General features: G+C 37.3%; 1 protein-coding gene across 1 annotated transcript in view; it reads right to left on the minus strand.

Annotated features, from left to right (window-relative positions):
• Positions 1 to 18,192, minus strand: part of POLA1 (polymerase (DNA directed), alpha 1, catalytic subunit) — a gene marked incomplete at its 3' end in the record, with an annotated part of 245,506 nt that overhangs the window by 124,155 nt on the left and 103,159 nt on the right. Inside the window, exons 26-29 of the mRNA XM_011988033.1 lie at positions 8,253 to 8,285; positions 7,378 to 7,470; positions 5,342 to 5,547; positions 3,121 to 3,253 (exon numbers count right to left, since the gene is read on the minus strand). Of these exons, the coding sequence (XP_011843423.1) occupies positions 3,121 to 3,253; positions 5,342 to 5,547; positions 7,378 to 7,470; positions 8,253 to 8,285 (465 nt within the window). The remainder of the gene's footprint in view (positions 1 to 3,120; positions 3,254 to 5,341; positions 5,548 to 7,377; positions 7,471 to 8,252; positions 8,286 to 18,192) is intronic.

Consider the following 18,192-nt stretch of genomic DNA (forward strand, 5'->3'; position numbering starts at 1 on the left):
AAAAAAAAAAAAAAAAAAAAAATGCTTCCTGGTGGTTTAGGCTCAAGTTAGCCAGAGCTATAAAAATCAGCTGTGAAGTATTTTGTGTTACTTTGTGAAATATATTTAAGCTAAGATTGCAGTAGTTCAGCAAAATCACACATGCTGTTTTTCGGTTGCTTTTGGCAACAAGGGCTAAAATCTCTAAAGGTAAATCCCATCACTTCATGCATGTCTCCACCCTAATTTAACCTGTCATTTTCAAGCCCTACCAGCATCACCTAAAAAAAAAAAAAAAAAAATCTTCTCATGAGACCATCCACAACCAGTCACCCAGTCACATACATAGACTCTTCCATTCCACTCTCCTTTGGAGGCAGTAAAATGTAGAAACTGAATTGCTCACAAGTTTTAAATAGTGCAAGTATTTAGACAAATGCTAAAGATTATCAGGATACATGACCTTTAACATATGAAGAGCTTACTGTAAATAGATACAGAACTATAATAAAGATAGCCCTTTCATCAGAATTTACTGTACTTACATCAACACTGCAGAAATTCTTCTCTATTAAATAAAAGTTAAGAATAATGGGACAGTAAATACATTTTTCTTTTTCTTTTCTTTTTTTTTTTTGTGAGACGGAGTCTTGCTCTTTCACCCAGGCTAGAGTGCGGTGGCGTGATCTCAGCTCACTGCAATCTCTGTTTCCCAGGTTTAAGCGATTCTCCTGCCTCAGTCTCCTGAGTAGCTGGGATTACAGGCGCCTGCCACCTCGCCCGGCTAATTTTTGTATTTTTTAGTAAAGATGAGGTTTCACCATATTGGTCAGGCTGGTCTTGAACTCCTGACCTCATGATCCACCCGCCTCAACCTCCCAAAGTGCTGGGATTACAGGCACAAGCCACCGCACCCGGCCGACAGTAAATACTTTTAATAGACCATCAGCATTTTGAAAATATGGACCGTGCATTCCTTATTCAACTTTATATCCCAGAATTAGCACTCTATACATAAGAGGTACTCCATGTTTGTTGAATGGATGATTAAACAAGCAAATGAATTCTTTCAATGCTTACTGAACAACTACTATTTGCCAATGGCTATGCTAAGTGATATGGAGAATATAAAGACAGTAAGTCACAGTTTCAGTTCTGCCACAGAAAAATCTATTCATAGCCCCTATCATACTAGATGCTAAGTATTAACTATTATTGTTATTGGTAATAATAAAATGTCACTACAAGTTGATAATTATTGAAGCTGAGTGATGAATACATGAGGATTCATGATACCATGCTCTCTACTTTTACATAAGTCTAGAAATTTCAATAAAAACTTAAAAGAATGCAGACTACTCATCAGAACTCAGATACTGTCAGTATACCTATGACTCTAAGTTTCTTTTTGCACACTAGTAATATTGTGTCATCATTCATATGAGGGGATTACAGTGTGGGCCCACTACCCTAAAGAAGATGTGCTCAGTGTTATTTTGCCAATTATGTAGTCATGCTGGGACTGACACTCCCAAACTCATCCCTGGAAGCCCTTGTGATAGAAGCCCAAGTTTCTAGGAAGATAGACAGGATCAGGGATACAATATGCAGAATTGATGCAAAAACTGACCAAAAGAAGACTTAAGTCATAACTCTTACTCATATAAATTTTTGAGAAAGAAAACAAAATCTAAAAGGAAACTGCTTTCTAGATGACACAGCGATTCTATGCCAATATGTGTACACTTCATCACTTAAAGTGGAGAGCCAGTGCCAAGAAACATTGTCCCCTTCTAATGTATAAACAAATGTCTTCTTTCATGACATTAAGGATGCCATAGTCAAGGTACAGGAAACAACTTACCTAAGAATAAACATAAACTGTAAGAAAATATTCATCCCTTCTAGGAATCAAAGAAATGCAAATTCAATGCAACTGTGAAACACAGCCTCATATTCATTATGGTAGCAAAGTTTTATTTAAATATCATCACCACCACATGCAAAACTGTGGTGAAACTGGCATATTTTGCTATTATCAATTGGTATCATCCTTTTACAAAGCAATTTGGCAAAAGTCATACAGATATTCACATCTTTTGACTCAAATATTTCCCTTCAAGGAACCTAAAATAAAGTAATTCATCCAAATGCAAAAAGGTAAATAAACAAAGATGTTCAATAGAGTTGTTTATAATAGAAAACATTTAATAATCAACAAATTTAAAGATGTATCAGTGAAACAGAAGATTAATACACTGATTAATTTGATTTTTAAGGTAATATAAAAATGTGGGAAAATGTTTATGTTAAATGAAAATATATTTCTAAATAACATATTGTAATTGCTGCAATATAAAAATGTTTTCAACAGTACAGACATGTACAAAAATGACAAGCATTACATTAGCACAGAGTATTATGAATAAGTCTTCATTCTAAAACTTCCATTTACTGTCAGTATTAGATTCTTTTTCATTAATTTTTTCTGTATGCACTTTGACAACGAAATCTACCACAAAATGGGTAGCACGGTATTTGCAAAACTAGCTTCTGAATATATAAGGGTACTAAAATGGGAAAAAATCTGTAACCTAACATTTTGTTTATTACATAGCACTTTGGAAATCAAGATTCTGTTTTTCAAATTAGGTAAGAAAAATCATTCCCTATTTTCAACAACTAAGACTATCCCTAAATAACTTTTGTCCCCAAAAGCCTTCTGATTACAGCACCTCTAAGGATCACCATCTGTGAAGCTAAACACACACATGAATGCACACATGCACACAATAAGCTTACAGGCCTACACCCCAAACAACTATTACTTAGGGGAACTATGAAGAAAGTAGTGTTTTCCAGTCCCCAGTATGTAAACTGTATCACTCCATAGGACCTCTGGAAACAAGTCTTCCAAGAATTAAAGTAAGGACCAGAGAAAGAAGGTCTCTGTGGCAGACATGGCAGTACCTGTGGCTGGAAGAGGTATGCTAATACTCAATCTGTGAGATAGTTGTTAAGCAGCTTTCATCACCAGTTAGAATTTATTTCAATTGCAAGGATGAGGTGGTTCTTCAACTATCTGAAGGAGGGGAAAAACACATGACAGCAGCTGGGCTCAGCAATAAATGCTACATTTACCTTGTTAATTTCAAACTGGCTCACTGGGACACTGCCATTTAGCACATTTTCTCCAATTTCTATTAGCCTCTTCTGAATGTTTTCCACTATAGTGTCCCGGCTTTGATCAGAAAGAATCTGGCCAATCACAAAGCTACAAAAAAAAAAAAAAAAGACAGCAGTCGATTTTTTAATATCATATTAAAGGAGAAGAAAGGAAGAGAAATGCCATTATATTAACATGTGGCCAAGAGCTACAGTAAGAGCTAATATGAGGGTTAATGTTGAAAAAGCAGTTACTATTTGTTTTTTAACACCAACTCTACCGAAAGTTTGCCAGCCTTATAATGTCGGGTTTGACCCTAAACATATAGATCATTTTTTATGTGGCAGCTAATATTTTACATAAAATGTGATGAAGAAAAGCATGTGTTCCATATTTTTATGCAATTACAAAATTCACAAGCAGTTATATTCTACTCATAAGTTAAAATTTTAGAAGACAGATATTTCACTTTCCTCACAAAGCACCAAGACATTATCTCTGATAACAAGATATCATCTCCACCTGAGACAACAACCATGAGCTAGGTGAGTAGAAATATGAAGCCCTTTACATAAATTTTTTTTAAAAAATAAAGATTTCAAACTTTTCTTTCTTCATCTTCATTTTGTTGCTCAGTGTTCTCCCTTATGCTATTCCTTAAAAACTTCATGTTATTCAACCAGACCCAAAGGAAAAAGAAAAAGGAAAGGAGTAAGAAAGTCAATATTTTATCCATTTCTGAGAAAATGCAGAGCGAGGCTTTGACAGCTGCATTATAATTTGTCAGAAAAAGAACCCTGACAAAAACATTTGTATAGCTTTAATTACTAATACATTTCTAACTCAAGAGAAATTTACTTCTATTATGATGCGTCTTTTCTTAGAAAACACAAAGCTGAAGAGAACACTCTAATCCACAGTCTATACAAAGTACTTTCATCTTTGGGTACATTTGGGGGCAATGAAGCATTTCAAACATTTTTACATTTGGTAAAAGGCTCACAGTGACCTATACTCAGATGGTCAACTTCGCCTAATCAAGAGTAGTTTTGCAGAACCAATAATTGCTCAATCTCCCAACTTGACAGCAAGAGGAAGACTAGAAAGCAAGTTTTTAAATGCCAACATTCAGAATATTAAAATCGATGTGAAAATTAGCTTTAAAGAAAAAAGTTCTTCTACTTTCGGAATTGGTCAAGGTCACAAATTAAGATGGTACATGAAGCACCTAAAAATTCTTTTTTTTTTTTTTGACAGAGTCTCGCTTCTTCGCCCAGGCTGGAGTGCAATGGCGCAATCTGGGCTCACTGCAACCTCCACCTCCAAGGTTCAAGCGATTCTCCTGCCTCAGCCTCCCCAGTAGCTGGGATTAGAGGCATGCGCCACCACGCCCGGCTAATATTTGTATTTTTAGTAGAGACGGGGTTTCCCCATGTTGGCCAGGCTGGTCTCCAACTCCTGACCTCAAGTAATCTGCCCACCTCAGCCTCCCAAAGTGCTGGGATTACGGGCCTGAGCCACTGTGCCCGGCCTAAAAATTCATTTTGAAATGGGTGCTTTATACATTAATATGACCCTTAAAAAAGCAGGTTTTATTATCACATTCTTCAGTCTCAGGTGCAAAGCTAGGAGGTCAATCATGATATTTACTAATTCTGAGGTACACACAGGATTTGAGAAGTAGCCCTTAAATTAACTTGGTATTAGTAAGAATCATTTACACACAAATCATACGGGTGGGAACAAAGTCTCACTCCATGGCCCATTTTGAATCCCAGAACATTTTAAGCCATAAAATGGGAAAATCTTAACAGTTATGTTCCTAAAGAGACTCTAGGAAGATTCAGGAGCACAAAACAAGGCACTTTCTAATAGTAACAATAAAGCAAAACAAACCAACATCAACAAAACCAACTCTACAAGGATCTGAAGTGTGAAGGTTTGCCCTTACCATGAGTTAAAAACTCATGAGATGTATCTTACAGCAAGCATTTCTTTCTGAGCAAATTTGGCTTTTTCTAAGTTTTAATCTACCTATAAAATTCCATTCCAAATAAGAATTATTAATAAGAATGAATAATAATAATAACAAAGAAGTGTTCTTGCGCTTGGCAGTTTCATAAGCATTCTCTACATCATTCACACCTGAATTTTTAAAAGACAAACAAGAAAAGCAAAACTGAAAGCTGAACTCACTTTCCAGTGTCTTTAGCAAGATCACACCAATCTCTTCTAACTATATCTAATCCTTTGAGCTCCTGCTTGGTGGCATAATTCCCGTCTGACGTTGGCTCAACAACCAGAGCAGCGTATTTCTTTTTTTTCAGCAGTAGCAGAGACTTGAAAATCCCATCAATGTCTATTTCAAGCAGTTTGTACAACTTATTCACTTCACTTTTTACCTGTGAAAATTTCAAATATTAATATTAGCTTCTCAAACATCTAACAGGGAGAAGATAAACATGTTACAGATTCCCAAGAGTTAATCTAAACAGAACTTGAAGTCATACAATATTGGAATTTTACTTGGCTTGTATGTAACATGATATTACACTGGGTATAGAGCAAAGACACTGAAAACTGCAGGGACAAAAATAGATTTAAAAAAAAAAAGAGAGAGACAATAATAGATCATCCCATGCAACCAAAGGACAGGACTGGCTAGATCAGCCCCAGGTAATATATGAAAATTATCAAACAGTCTTTGTTGAATGTAAAGACTTAATACATATGTATAGTACTTGCCTCCAAACTATTCAGTTAGTTAGTGAACAGATAGTCCAACAAGTAAATATGTGGCCAGAAATAAAGAAGTCAAACTTTGACTATTAAAATAATGTTTAAGATCTCCCTTAACACCTTGACTATAAGCAAACAACTGTATGCTGAACAAATAAATAAAGAGTCCTCTGCTCTTTCTGACAGGGTCAAGGCACAGAACATCGCCTCCAGGGAAAATATTCAACTTTTCAAGGCCCAGTATAAGTACAATGTGCCAGGCTTGCTGTCAAGTGAAGATTACCATTCAAATTCCACATATTCCAGGAGGGAAAGATAGGAAGTTGTCAGTTTGTAAGATGGTATCTTAGTTTTAGTTCATTGGGACAATATCTCAACATAGCAAGTGTTTCTAAAACACTGTGAATTGCGATTGCAAATTGCTATTAAGAGGCTACAAATGATTATTTTAAAATGTCCCCTCCCTTGTCTTTTCAAATATATTTTAAGTAATCCTATAAAAATTACAGTTGTGAGTGTATATGTATGTAGGTATTTATGTATAAAATGTACCTGAATCCTACCAGACATATGAATCACACCATGTAGTAAGTACCAACGTGAACACATCTTAAACACATAACACTTAGACTGTTTTCAAAGGAAAAATGGATCTACCATTTAAAGAAAAAAATAAATACCTTTGAATTTCATCCTTGAAACAAACAGCTGGAATAGAAATTAAAAACAAGAGGGGGCCGGGTGCAGTGGCTCATGCCTATAATCCCAGCACTTGGGAGTCCAAGGCAGGTGGATCACAAGGTCAGGAGATCGAGACCACCCTGGCCAACATGGTGAAACCCCGACTCTACTAAAAATACAAAAATTAGGGGGGTGTGATGGTGCATGCCTGTAATCCCAGCTACTCAGGAGGCTGAGGCAGTAGAATTGCTTGAACCAGCGAGTCGGAGGTTGTAATGAGCCAAGATCACGCCACTGTACTCTAGCCTGACCACAGAGCGAGATTATGTCTCAAAAAAAACCAACCAAACAAACAAACAAAAAAACACAAAAGGATTGGGCATGGAAGCTCATGCCTGTAATCCCAGAACTTTGGGAGGCCAAGGCGGGAGGATCGCTTGAACCCAGGAGTTCAAAACCAGCCTGGGCAAAAAAAAATCTCTACAAAAAAAAAAATTTTTTTAATTAGCTGAGCATGGTGGCAAGTGCCTGTGGTCCCAGCTACTCAGGAGGCTGAGGCGGGAGGATCACTTCAGCTCAGGAGGTCAAGGCTTCAGTGAGCCCTGATCGCACGACTGCACTCAAGCCTGGGTGACAGAGTGAGACCCTGTCTCAGAAAAAAATAATAAAGAAAAATAGAAGAATTGAGAGACACCAAGTTTATTATTTTCAGAAGCACACATATTCATATATACATGAATTTATAGTGTCCCATGTTAAAAACAGAATTCACAAAAATAAGTAAAGCAGATAATTCCATAAAATTATCTCACCTTGTTTCCCAACTTAAATACTTCTTCCAGATTGGTGCTATTGGTGTTTATCATAATTGAATCTGTATCTCCATAAATAACTTCAAGATTCATCTAATGAAAAGCAAAAATTATAAAAATTAACAAAAACACAGTGACCATTACACACAATGAAACTAAAGATTTTCCATACTACAGATATTACAGGCTCCACAGACTTTTCAAAAGTTTATGTTAATTATTATTTATATTGTCAGGGTATACAATTGAAGATTAAGCCCCTATAAACCAGAAAGGCAAGCACCCTGACATCAAGAAAATCTCTCAAATTTTCTTAAAATAGAGAGTGGAGTGGAAGGAGAATTGTGTCTAGTTTCAACAGAAACAAAATATCAAATTAAATAATGAGAAAAAAGAGAATAAAAGACTAGGAAATGGGGTCTATATTTATCCACTGTACCGTACACATGCTTAGTGGTCATGGAAATTTAAGAAGCGGAAACATAATGGATTCTATAAATTCAGGGGCACAAATCCATATTAAATTCTTAATACAGTTGCAAACAGTATTTAGTAGAATATGAAGAGTGCCAAAAAAAATCAATCGTAACAAACAACACTAGAGCACATATAGTATAAAGGCCTGGAAATAAACTCTAATTAGCACTGTTACTAATTTGCTTGAAACACTCACATATAGGCTTCAAGCAGGGGCTAGATCATATCAGTGTTGGTAAAAGAAAAAAGCTGTAATACTTTAGGAGGGATTATAAATGTAAACTAGGCAACCTAAGAAGCAATTTCCAGTCTGTTTGGGTTACAGTTTTCCTTGAATACAAAAACATTACCAGTTACAATATTTAAGAGTTTTATACAATGAAAATGCTCAACATTACCTTTTGTACCATCTCTTTCGTATGCATCAAAATCTAAATGAAACAAAAGTCAAGATTAATACATTACACAATTATAAAGACATAAATAGAAGCACATAGAGATAGGTAGCTCTCAATGATTTGCCATTTCCATATATTTCTAAAGCTCTTGAAGGTTTTCTAACGACAGCCCTTAAAATAACAGTAACATCAATGTAATCTAAAAATAAGTTTGCCTCTATGCTGATTCTGAGCCAGAGATATGCATGCATATACACAGGTATATATCTTTAATAAACACACAATAAAATATCTCTATAACATGGCGAAAAAGCAAACTATTCTCATTACTAATACTTAAATAGAACTGCATGCCTAAAAAAAGCTTAACAAAGCATTTCAAATCTGGCAATTCTTACTCATGGTATTCAGGATCTTAAAAAGTTTAAAAAAAAAAAGCATACTACACTTAAAATTCTTCTCTAGACTAAATTCATTGAAGAAAGAGAGTAGATAGATTTTCACTATATTGCCTGGAGCTACCACAGTAGCCAGTAAAAAGGTGGGGCTCAAGAAACATTCAGTGAATGAAGACCAACAAGGATAATAGCTGTTGATGGGTCTGTCCCCAGGCCCATATAGCTACAGATCAGAGATATTTAGGCTACAATGTGGATAGAAATAAAAACTGATATAAATTATTTTGAGCCAGATCAGAAGTAACACATATTTTAACAAACAGCCTCTTAAAAAATAGTAATATGACATAATTAGGACTCAGAGAGAAGGTGTGTGTGGGGGGGAGGGTGTGTGTTTAAAATACATGTGTTAGATGCTGTGCAAGGAACACCTTGTCCATTTTCTCATTTCATTCCCCTAGATCTCCAAGGGGTAGCTACTATTAATAGCCTCATTTGTTAGATGCCAAAAGACAAAGAGAAATTAGTGTCCTAGTAATGACAAAACAAGGATATGAACCCAAGCATTCTGACGAGTATGGGGCCTTAGTCACTCCATGCTATTGCCTCTCTGCTATCACCCATCTTTCAAAGCATCAGTCTAAAGCTGAGGTCACTTTTCCAATAGACCAAATAAAGGTTTATTTCATTCATATTTATTTCTCCTACTTCAATAGTCCTCCTTGTCAACTAAGCTCAAGTTTCATGGTGTCACTTCTTTCTTGTCTTCCCTATCACAGAGCTTTGTAAATCCTGTCTTTAGAGTATCTTTTATATATATCCATTACTTTCCATTTTTTATTGCCCTCTGCCCTTTATTACTATCTCCCAGTTTTGTTCAGATGTTCACTGTATTAATATTATGTTCTTAGACAAGGAAGCCCTTTCTCCTGCCCTGGGGGTGGTGAATGGTGAATTCTGATTAGGGTAAGCCAGTAGTTTTAATACTGACTGTACAGTGGAATTACCTGGGGATCTTAAAAAAACAAAAAACAAAAAACACAATACCTGGCCCCGACAGTATTCTTACATTGCAAGCTGGCTTAAGGACCATTGGACTAAGATAATCATGGCAATTCCATTCTGGAAACAGCGATCAGTTTAGGCGTGTGCATGTGAACAGAATCCTGGCCAATTAAACTTAAGGAGAATTCCTGTAGGATGCTTCTGTGAAAGGTTTTCCTTCCTGATTTGAGAGGGCAGGCGGTGGCGGACTACCTTTTTAGACTGAGGGCTGCTTGGTGCAGTGGCAACCATCACCATGGCTATGAAGGGCCATTCCTAGGTGCAAGCTAACATGCTGAGCAGGGCCGGCTGCAAGGTGGAAAGCGTCTGACTCCATGGAAATGAGGTTGTCACTGAGGATGAACCAATTCGCATCTCTACTGGCTTTAGGTCTCATCAACTCACCCTGAATATCATTACCAATCTCCTAAATGTTTTCAATGCCTCTCCGATGCCTACAAGGTCAAGACCAAATTCTGCAACTGCACCTAAACCACTGTTCCACTTGTATGGCCTGTTATTCTTTTACACAGATTCTCTTGCTGGACAGAATAAATCTCCCAGTCTTCCAACAGTTAACTGTGTACAGACTCATCTTTTCATGCCTTCACTCATGCAGTGTGTCTCCTACCTGGAATTCCTTCCCCAGTCCTTTTCCTGTCATTGAATTTTACAACCCTCAGCTCAAATCTTTGCATGAGCTGACTGGCCCAGCCCATACCTGTCTCTCTCCTCTCATCTGTGTTTGCATTATTCTACTAGTACTTCAATGATGTTTTATGTTATTAGCTCCCACCTAGCCACCCCAAACTAGACTACAAGCTCCTGGAGGTCAGACCACATGTTGATGCCTAAGTGCAGACTTCACTATAACAGGCACTCAAAAAACTGTTTGCCAGGTGACTAATAGGTCCTGTAGTAATCCCAATTACTTTTCCACTAGACACTAAAATTCAGCTAACATAAAAAACACTCACTCTCCCCAACTTCATCTTCATTTTTTAACATTTAAATTGCAGGGAAAGGCATTGTGGGAGAATACTTGACAATTCCTTTAGGGAAAGGGCAATAATGAGATCAACCCAAGGCAAATTAATCACAGTGAGGACAGAACTACTTATCAAGAGTCCTCTTTATCCTCTGCGTCTCACAGTTTGCTAGACTTAGCTTTCCTCATCACAATAGACAACACCATAACATAACTGTTACCTCAATAAAATACCTGAGGAGCAGACTGTCAACCTTTTACTACAACTCCACATATTCAATAACCAATTTCTTCTACTCTTGTTTCACAACATGAACCAAATCTACTATGTCATCCCTGAGTGTACCTTCAATGTGAACTGGCAACCTTCACCTTTCAGATCCATCATCCACCCCTACTCCATCCTGTCACCAACTCACAACCATTGCCATGCATAACCTGAGGACTGCTACCAAAACGATTTTCTTTGGTGGCAGAAACCTTTTGGTGGCAGAAACCTTTTGGTGGATGTCTTTTTTTGCAGAAATGGTAAACTATAGATTACGCCACAACTGCTTTTTTCACCTAGCACTTATCCTAGAGGTTATTTCAAATCCACACATAAAGAGCTGCCTTATTATTTTTTAATGACTACATAGTACCCCATTGTATAAACAGAACGTAATTTATTTAACTAGTGTTCTATTAATGAACACAAAAGTTGTTTCTACTCTTTACCGTTATAACCATACTTCAACAAATAATCCCTATACATGTGTAATATACAAATCTGCCAGTAACAAGACAAGTGGACGTGCTGGGTCAAAGGTTGTTATGTTTCAAATTTTTAAAAATAAATATAACCCAATAGCTCTCTACAGAGGTTGTACTGATTTCTATGGATCTTACCATCTTTTCAGTGGGCCTCACGAGTAGCTGATGACAATGTTCTGTCTCAGGTTCAAGGTCCTCACCACAGTTTGTCAACTCTTCAGCCCATTCTATACAAGACAACCCACAACCAGTCTGACCCCTAACCTGTCATGTTTTTTCACTAAGCAGTTCTAGATGGTGGGTATCACAGTGCCCTCTCTAGTCCAATGCTTATCCAAGTGCTAATGAGCAGAAATACTTGAAAGCTGCCCTCAAGTCCAGCCCTCAACTCAAACTGCTCACTGGGGAGGGCTCAGCTGTTAGATACCCAGGGAGCTACCAAATTCTTACTATCTACCAGAGGCCTGGTACATGGGAGCTGTTAATAAACATTTATAGAATGCTAAGTGAATAATCCTAAGGGGTACACAGTGTTATAAATCCCAACTGACAGATGAGGAAAATCAGGCTCTGAGATTTTGCCCAAGAGCTTGATCTAGAAGCTGGACTTTGTTTCATTTTCTTTTCATTATGTCCCACTACCTTCTAAAATAAAATAAAATAAAGCCTCATACCACATAAATGTCCTAGAAGCCAACAATCAAAAACTTACACATTACAGATATTTTCCCCATTGAAGAAACACATTTTAAAAAATAGCCACAAGTACCCAGAAAGGTCTACTAGACACAAGGTACCATGATTACAAGATGACCATTCGTAAGTTCACTTTGAAGTGACAAGTGTAATATTAAAGCTGCCCATTCTGACAGAAAAATCACTTTATAAGTGCTAACGGCTAGAAAACAGGGCTATAAAGGCTTGCTAAATTCATTAATAAGGCAGTCTGCAGTTATCTGATTTCACAGCAACACCTGCATATTTATCTACTCATTACCAATTGGATGATGGAATTTTTTCAAGCACATTTCAAAAATCTGCCAACTTCAAGTGTAAAAAAATAAACTTTGTGGTTAATTTTTCCCTTAACAAAGTACAGCTGTTGAGAATAATTGTTCAAGATCTTACCCTGTAATGTCAACTGCAGCAGAACAAAGAGTATTTAATTAGCAAATCTATCCAGTAATTCAACACCTATTATATAAAATGCCTTCGTGATTTTATTCAGGATAATTTGCTAAGAGGGTTATTACTGACATTCAGATGGAATTTAAAATTCCTACGCAAGTCGAGTCATAATAGCAGTAATGATCTCCCCAATCAGGAGACTCGGTGTCACACAAGGCTCTCTTGCAATGCAGCAGCCGATTTCCTGACTTCTTAATTCCTGGGCTCAGCTCAGTGAGAGCCCTTCATGCCGATATTTCAGTCAGCAATACATCTTTAATGGGACTCTATTAAAATAACTAGAACAAAAATGACTTTTTTTTTGGTTAAAAAGAATGACAGCACTGCCATCATATCAATCATTGCAGGCTTTGCAGAACAGTGCCGTTAGGGGAAAAGAGGAGGGGGAAACAGGAAAGGGGTGGAGGTGGGGAGAGCAATAATTAAAATAATACGAAAAGGAATTTTAACCCCAGTCTGAGCTTCTGAAGGCTGGAAAAGGGTAGTGGGAACTAGAAAGGAAATTTAGATGTGTATCAAAAATTGTTTTCTAAAGAAAATAATTTGTTCATGAATACACCCACGATATGGTTTACTAAGCAGAAAGATGCTTTTTTTGTGTGCCAAGGTTAACAACAGCAGCAACCTAAGACCAACTACTACCAAGATGTGTATTTGTAGGCTCTCCTAATAAGTTCAGGATAACACCTGAGTCTTCGTATTTTGTTAAAATAGAATACTGTTGTTTTGCAAAGCATCCAAAGGTTATGAAATGTTTTTAGATGCTATTACAGACTAAAAGAGTACTTACTAATACTAAACAATAGAGAGAAAACACCAGCTTTCCACAGCTTAAAAAAAAAGTTTCAAGGTCCTACTCCAAAAACATGTCTACTATAGTATTACATATTAATGAGAAACCCACTTTGGTGTGTGATGCAGATATTAAACACAAAAGATATCCTACAAGTTAAGAAAATGTTGAGAAAGGTGAAATTCTAAACAAATAATGCAGAAACAGAATGACAACTGAAATCTCAATGGCTTTAGGATTCTTCCATTATCAATTATATAAAATTAGAAATAAACTGGAAATTAAACAATACATTAGCATAACAGGGGTAGTAAAATAAATGGTTTTGAAGGCTAGGGAAGAGAAAGGCAGTTGAAATATTAATATAAATATTATGATATTTGATAATCCAACCATTACCTAAGCGTTCCACATTCCAAATTTCAGCAATTGCCAAGCAGGACTCAGTACTACTCAGTTCTCCCACTTGATGAACAATTTATTTCATCCTTAGTCTATTAGATTGTCTTTTTCCTACTCTCTGTTATTCTTAGATTTGTGTCTTCTCTAAAAATGCTCAAGAAACATGGGCTATGGATTTAATAAGCATCGTACTTTCTGTCCTCACTAAACACTTTTGTGATACTGGGCTACTTACTGCCTTATTCTTTCTTTTTTTTTTTTTTTTTTTTTAAAGTCTAGGGTCTGGAATCAGAGTACTTGTTTAAACTGCCAATTACCAGCTAAGTGATTTGGGACCAAGCTGGTTTCCCTTTCTAGCTCTCAACATCCTTATTTATAAAATGAAGAGGTTGAGATCCCTTGCAGATCTAAAAATCTAGAATCCAACTTTGACATGTAGAAACGTCTCTTCATTATATTTGGTTGGTTTGTCTTTCAACCACATTTACTTCTTCAATATTAGGAAAAGGTGGCACTAGTGTATCTAACAAGGATAACTAGCATTGTGAGGATATATTTCCATATTCTAGGTTGCTTTTGAGGGCTATGTGGTTGTAAAATAACTAGAAACATGTAAGTTCTCACAAGTTGTCTGGATACATCTTTATGCACTTAATGTGAGTGGGTACATTTAAAATACATAATAACATACAACACCTGTTGAGATTTCTTTTCCACACTTAGGGAGTATATATACACCTATACACATATATCAAGATTTCTCAACTTCAGTACTATTAACATTTTAGGCTGAATAATTATTTATTATAAGGAGCTATGCTGTGTCTATTGTGGGATGTTTAGCAACATCCCTAGCCCCTACCCACTAGATTTCATCAGTAGTATGAGTGCACACATATGCCCGTGTGCTCTTCCTCTCTCCAGCTGTGACAACCAAAATTGTGTCCAGATATTGCCAAACACTTCCTAGGAGGAGCAAAACTGCACCGGTTGAGAATCAGTGATACACACTGATGACAGTGTTTTCTCTCTCCAGGCACACATTCAACTGTTGGTCCCATAAGCATTCATTATAAATCCCACCCATCTCCTCTAAACCCTTAACCAGCTCCAAAGATGATAATTGGCCCCTCCAGAAACCTTCAACCGGAACAAAGGACTGGTTTCCTTTCTATCTTTTTTTTTTTTGAGATGGAGTCTCGCTCTGTCGCCCAGGCTGGGAGTGCAGTGGCACGATCTCGGCTCACTGCAACCTCTACTTTCCAGGTTCAAGCAATTCCTCTGCCTCAGCCTCCCGAGTAGCTGGTATTACAGGCGGGTGCCACCACGCCCAGTTAGTTTTCATATTTTCAGTAGAGACGGGGTTTCACCATGTTGGCCAGGCTGGCCTGGAACTCCCGACCTCAGGTGAGCCACCCTCCTCGGCCTCCCAAAGCGCTGGGATTACAGGTGTGAGTCACCGCGCCCGGCCCCAAATGGTTTCCTTTCTAATCCAATGAGCCCACATATGTTACACTAACTATACTGCATCTTTCCAATGTGGCACCTTTTCTGCATTCCCATATCCTTCCTTCAGACACCCATCACTCACTTGGCCTACCTGTCTCTAGCATCACTACCTCCCAAGCCAATCTTCACACTTTGCCAGTGTTCTTTCTAGAATAAAATGTACTCCTTGAAACAAAATTCAAACCCCTGAGCCTGTCCTTGAGACTCATCTAGTTGAGGCCTATCTCATCTTCTAACACTTCCTACATGCACCTTCAATCCAGCCCTCCCAAAATATTTTAGGTTCATTAAACATGCTGTGCTTTTTTTCTTGCTTCTATGTTTTTACATGCTGTTTCCCCAAGTGGTTAAAAATGTGAGTTGAGAAGTTAGGCTGTGTGATGATTAATCTTATGTGTCAACTTAGCTAAGTCATGGTACCCAGATATTTGGTCAAACACCAGTCTAGATGTCACTGTAAAGCTATTTTTTAAAAATGAGATTAACATTTAAATCAGTTGACTCTGAGTACAGCAGTATATCCACCACAGTGTGAGTGGGCCCCATCCAATCAGTTAACGGCCCTAAAAGAAAAAGACTGAGGTCCCTCAAGGGAGAAGGAATTCTGCTACAGACTGCTTTCCAACTGTAGGTGAAACATCAACTCTTCCCTGGGCTGCCAGCCTGCCCTACAGATTTCAGACTTGACAGCCTCTACAATAAATGTCACTCACACACACACACACACACACACACACACACACACACACACACACACACACCCCACCTCTCCTATTGGCTGTTTCTCGGGAGAACCCTAATATAGGCTCCCTGGGTTCAAAGCCTAACAGCACTGCTAATAAGCTGTGCAATGACCTCTGGCAAACAATATAACCTCTCTAACCTTCCAATTCCTCAACTGTAAAATGGAGATAGCAACTGAAGCTTCCTAACAGGGCTATTGTGAGCATTAAATTTAATAATGTATGTACTTTGTTTTGTACGATCTCTGGGACCTAAGAGCTCAATAAATGTTAGGGGTTATTACCACCTAACACCTACTTATTTCACAAGGAACTTAATACCGTCAGAAAAGCCTTCTCGAGACTCCCCAACCCAATGATATTAACGAGTATCCTAGTCCTATGTATCCCCCAAAGTACTCTGTGCATACCACAACACACCACTCTACTAAAAAAGGTAAGATTAAGAGACCATAAGCAAATTATAGGCAGAGATTATATCATGGGCATTAAACCTAACGGAATGCCTGGCACAAAGTAATAATTCAATAAATATTTATTTTTTAGGCTCTAGTAAAAGGAAGAAAACGCCTAGTGGTCCAGCTTGAGAAGAGCAAAGCCATTATCGATCAGTAAGTGCATCTCTACAACAACAGGACCCTAAAGTTGGTTACAAAGACCTGCAATGAAGCCCACACACAGTACACATTTAAATGCCCACTCTTTCCATGCAAAAAGTGAAGAGTGAATCAGTTTTGATCCCACCTTCAAACACAATGCATGTTATGTAAACAAATATTCACTCAAGAGAAAAGAATTTCTATTCCAATGACAAAGGCCCATTAATTATAAACTTGACTATAAGTGTACCTCTCCCATACAACTACAGTTTCCAGATAAACTGATTTTGTTTTAAATCCTTAATTTACAACCTAGACCTTCTGGTAGCTCATGTGTGAAGAATATAAAACACACTGAATAAACAACAATTTCTGAAAGGTTTCTCCTCCCAAAAAGACAAATTTAATACTATTTATGAGTATCTCTCCATTATTGCCCTACAATATGACAGGGCTATTATTTTGATACCAAAACTTAAAATACCACAAACTATGCCTTTGAATGTGTGAAAGGAAAAGTGAATTTCTTCCCTGTCTTATAACATGTTTTATAATTTCTTGTCCCCAGCATGATTATTTATTCATCCTGTGGATTCTTAAAAACCTACTTTATATGCTGACCTTTAAGAACTCAGTTTTCACCTTTAAAAAAACCTTCCTTTCACAATATTCTTATTCTCCATTCCTCTTCCAGTCTAGAAGCTCACGTCCTATATGTTTCACTTGAATTTACAAGTATTCCTGCCATTCTTGGGGTTATATCTGACACAGGACAGTGGACAGCTTGTAAAGCTGGCCTTAAAGCACACTTGAACCAAATCTACTCACTGACACAAGAGCTCAATATGAGCCTATACAATCTTAAATATTATATCCCCAGTTAACAAAAAACAAAAAACCTAAGACACTAAAATTAAAACTGGAGCAGTAGGTATTAACCTAAGGTCAAGAAATCTGAAAATCCCCTGAAATTGTCAGCAAAGATTTGAATATCTGCTTACGTGCATTTTTCTAGAAAGAAGATCTACATATTTAACCAAACCTGAAATTCTGATTTGTTTAATCATAAGTACCAATGAGGATGCTCCAACTCGCCGTAAGAATAGAACTTTCAGATTTCTTCACATTCACAATTTTCATTAAGACCAGAAACACACTCACCCAAAGGTCCTTGCCCCTTGCTTTTGAGGTGGGTGTTTTCAGCCCCTACCTACAGTTTATTTCACTCACAGAAACATGTACAAATCAGAGATTTGGCTCCCTGATTGACTCCTCATATAACTCATCCAGGGGGGCTAATTAAGACATGGCCAAACTATGTCCATGCTTTAGTGAATATCAGCGCTCAAGCAAGTTTCACATAACCTGATTAAAATTGACTCAAAGTGTCTTACTTCAGTAATCACTTAGACAGAATGAATTTTACATTAGTGGGATCAAGCATGCACCAGGCCTCAGTGGAAATGAAAAGGGCTTATAGTAATAGGATTTATAAACCCACCCATTAGGTTAATGGCTAAATG

This window comes from Mandrillus leucophaeus, unplaced genomic scaffold, assembly GCF_000951045.1.
Source record: "Mandrillus leucophaeus isolate KB7577 unplaced genomic scaffold, Mleu.le_1.0 Scaffold321, whole genome shotgun sequence".
Classification (NCBI taxonomy): Eukaryota; Metazoa; Chordata; class Mammalia; order Primates; family Cercopithecidae; genus Mandrillus; species Mandrillus leucophaeus.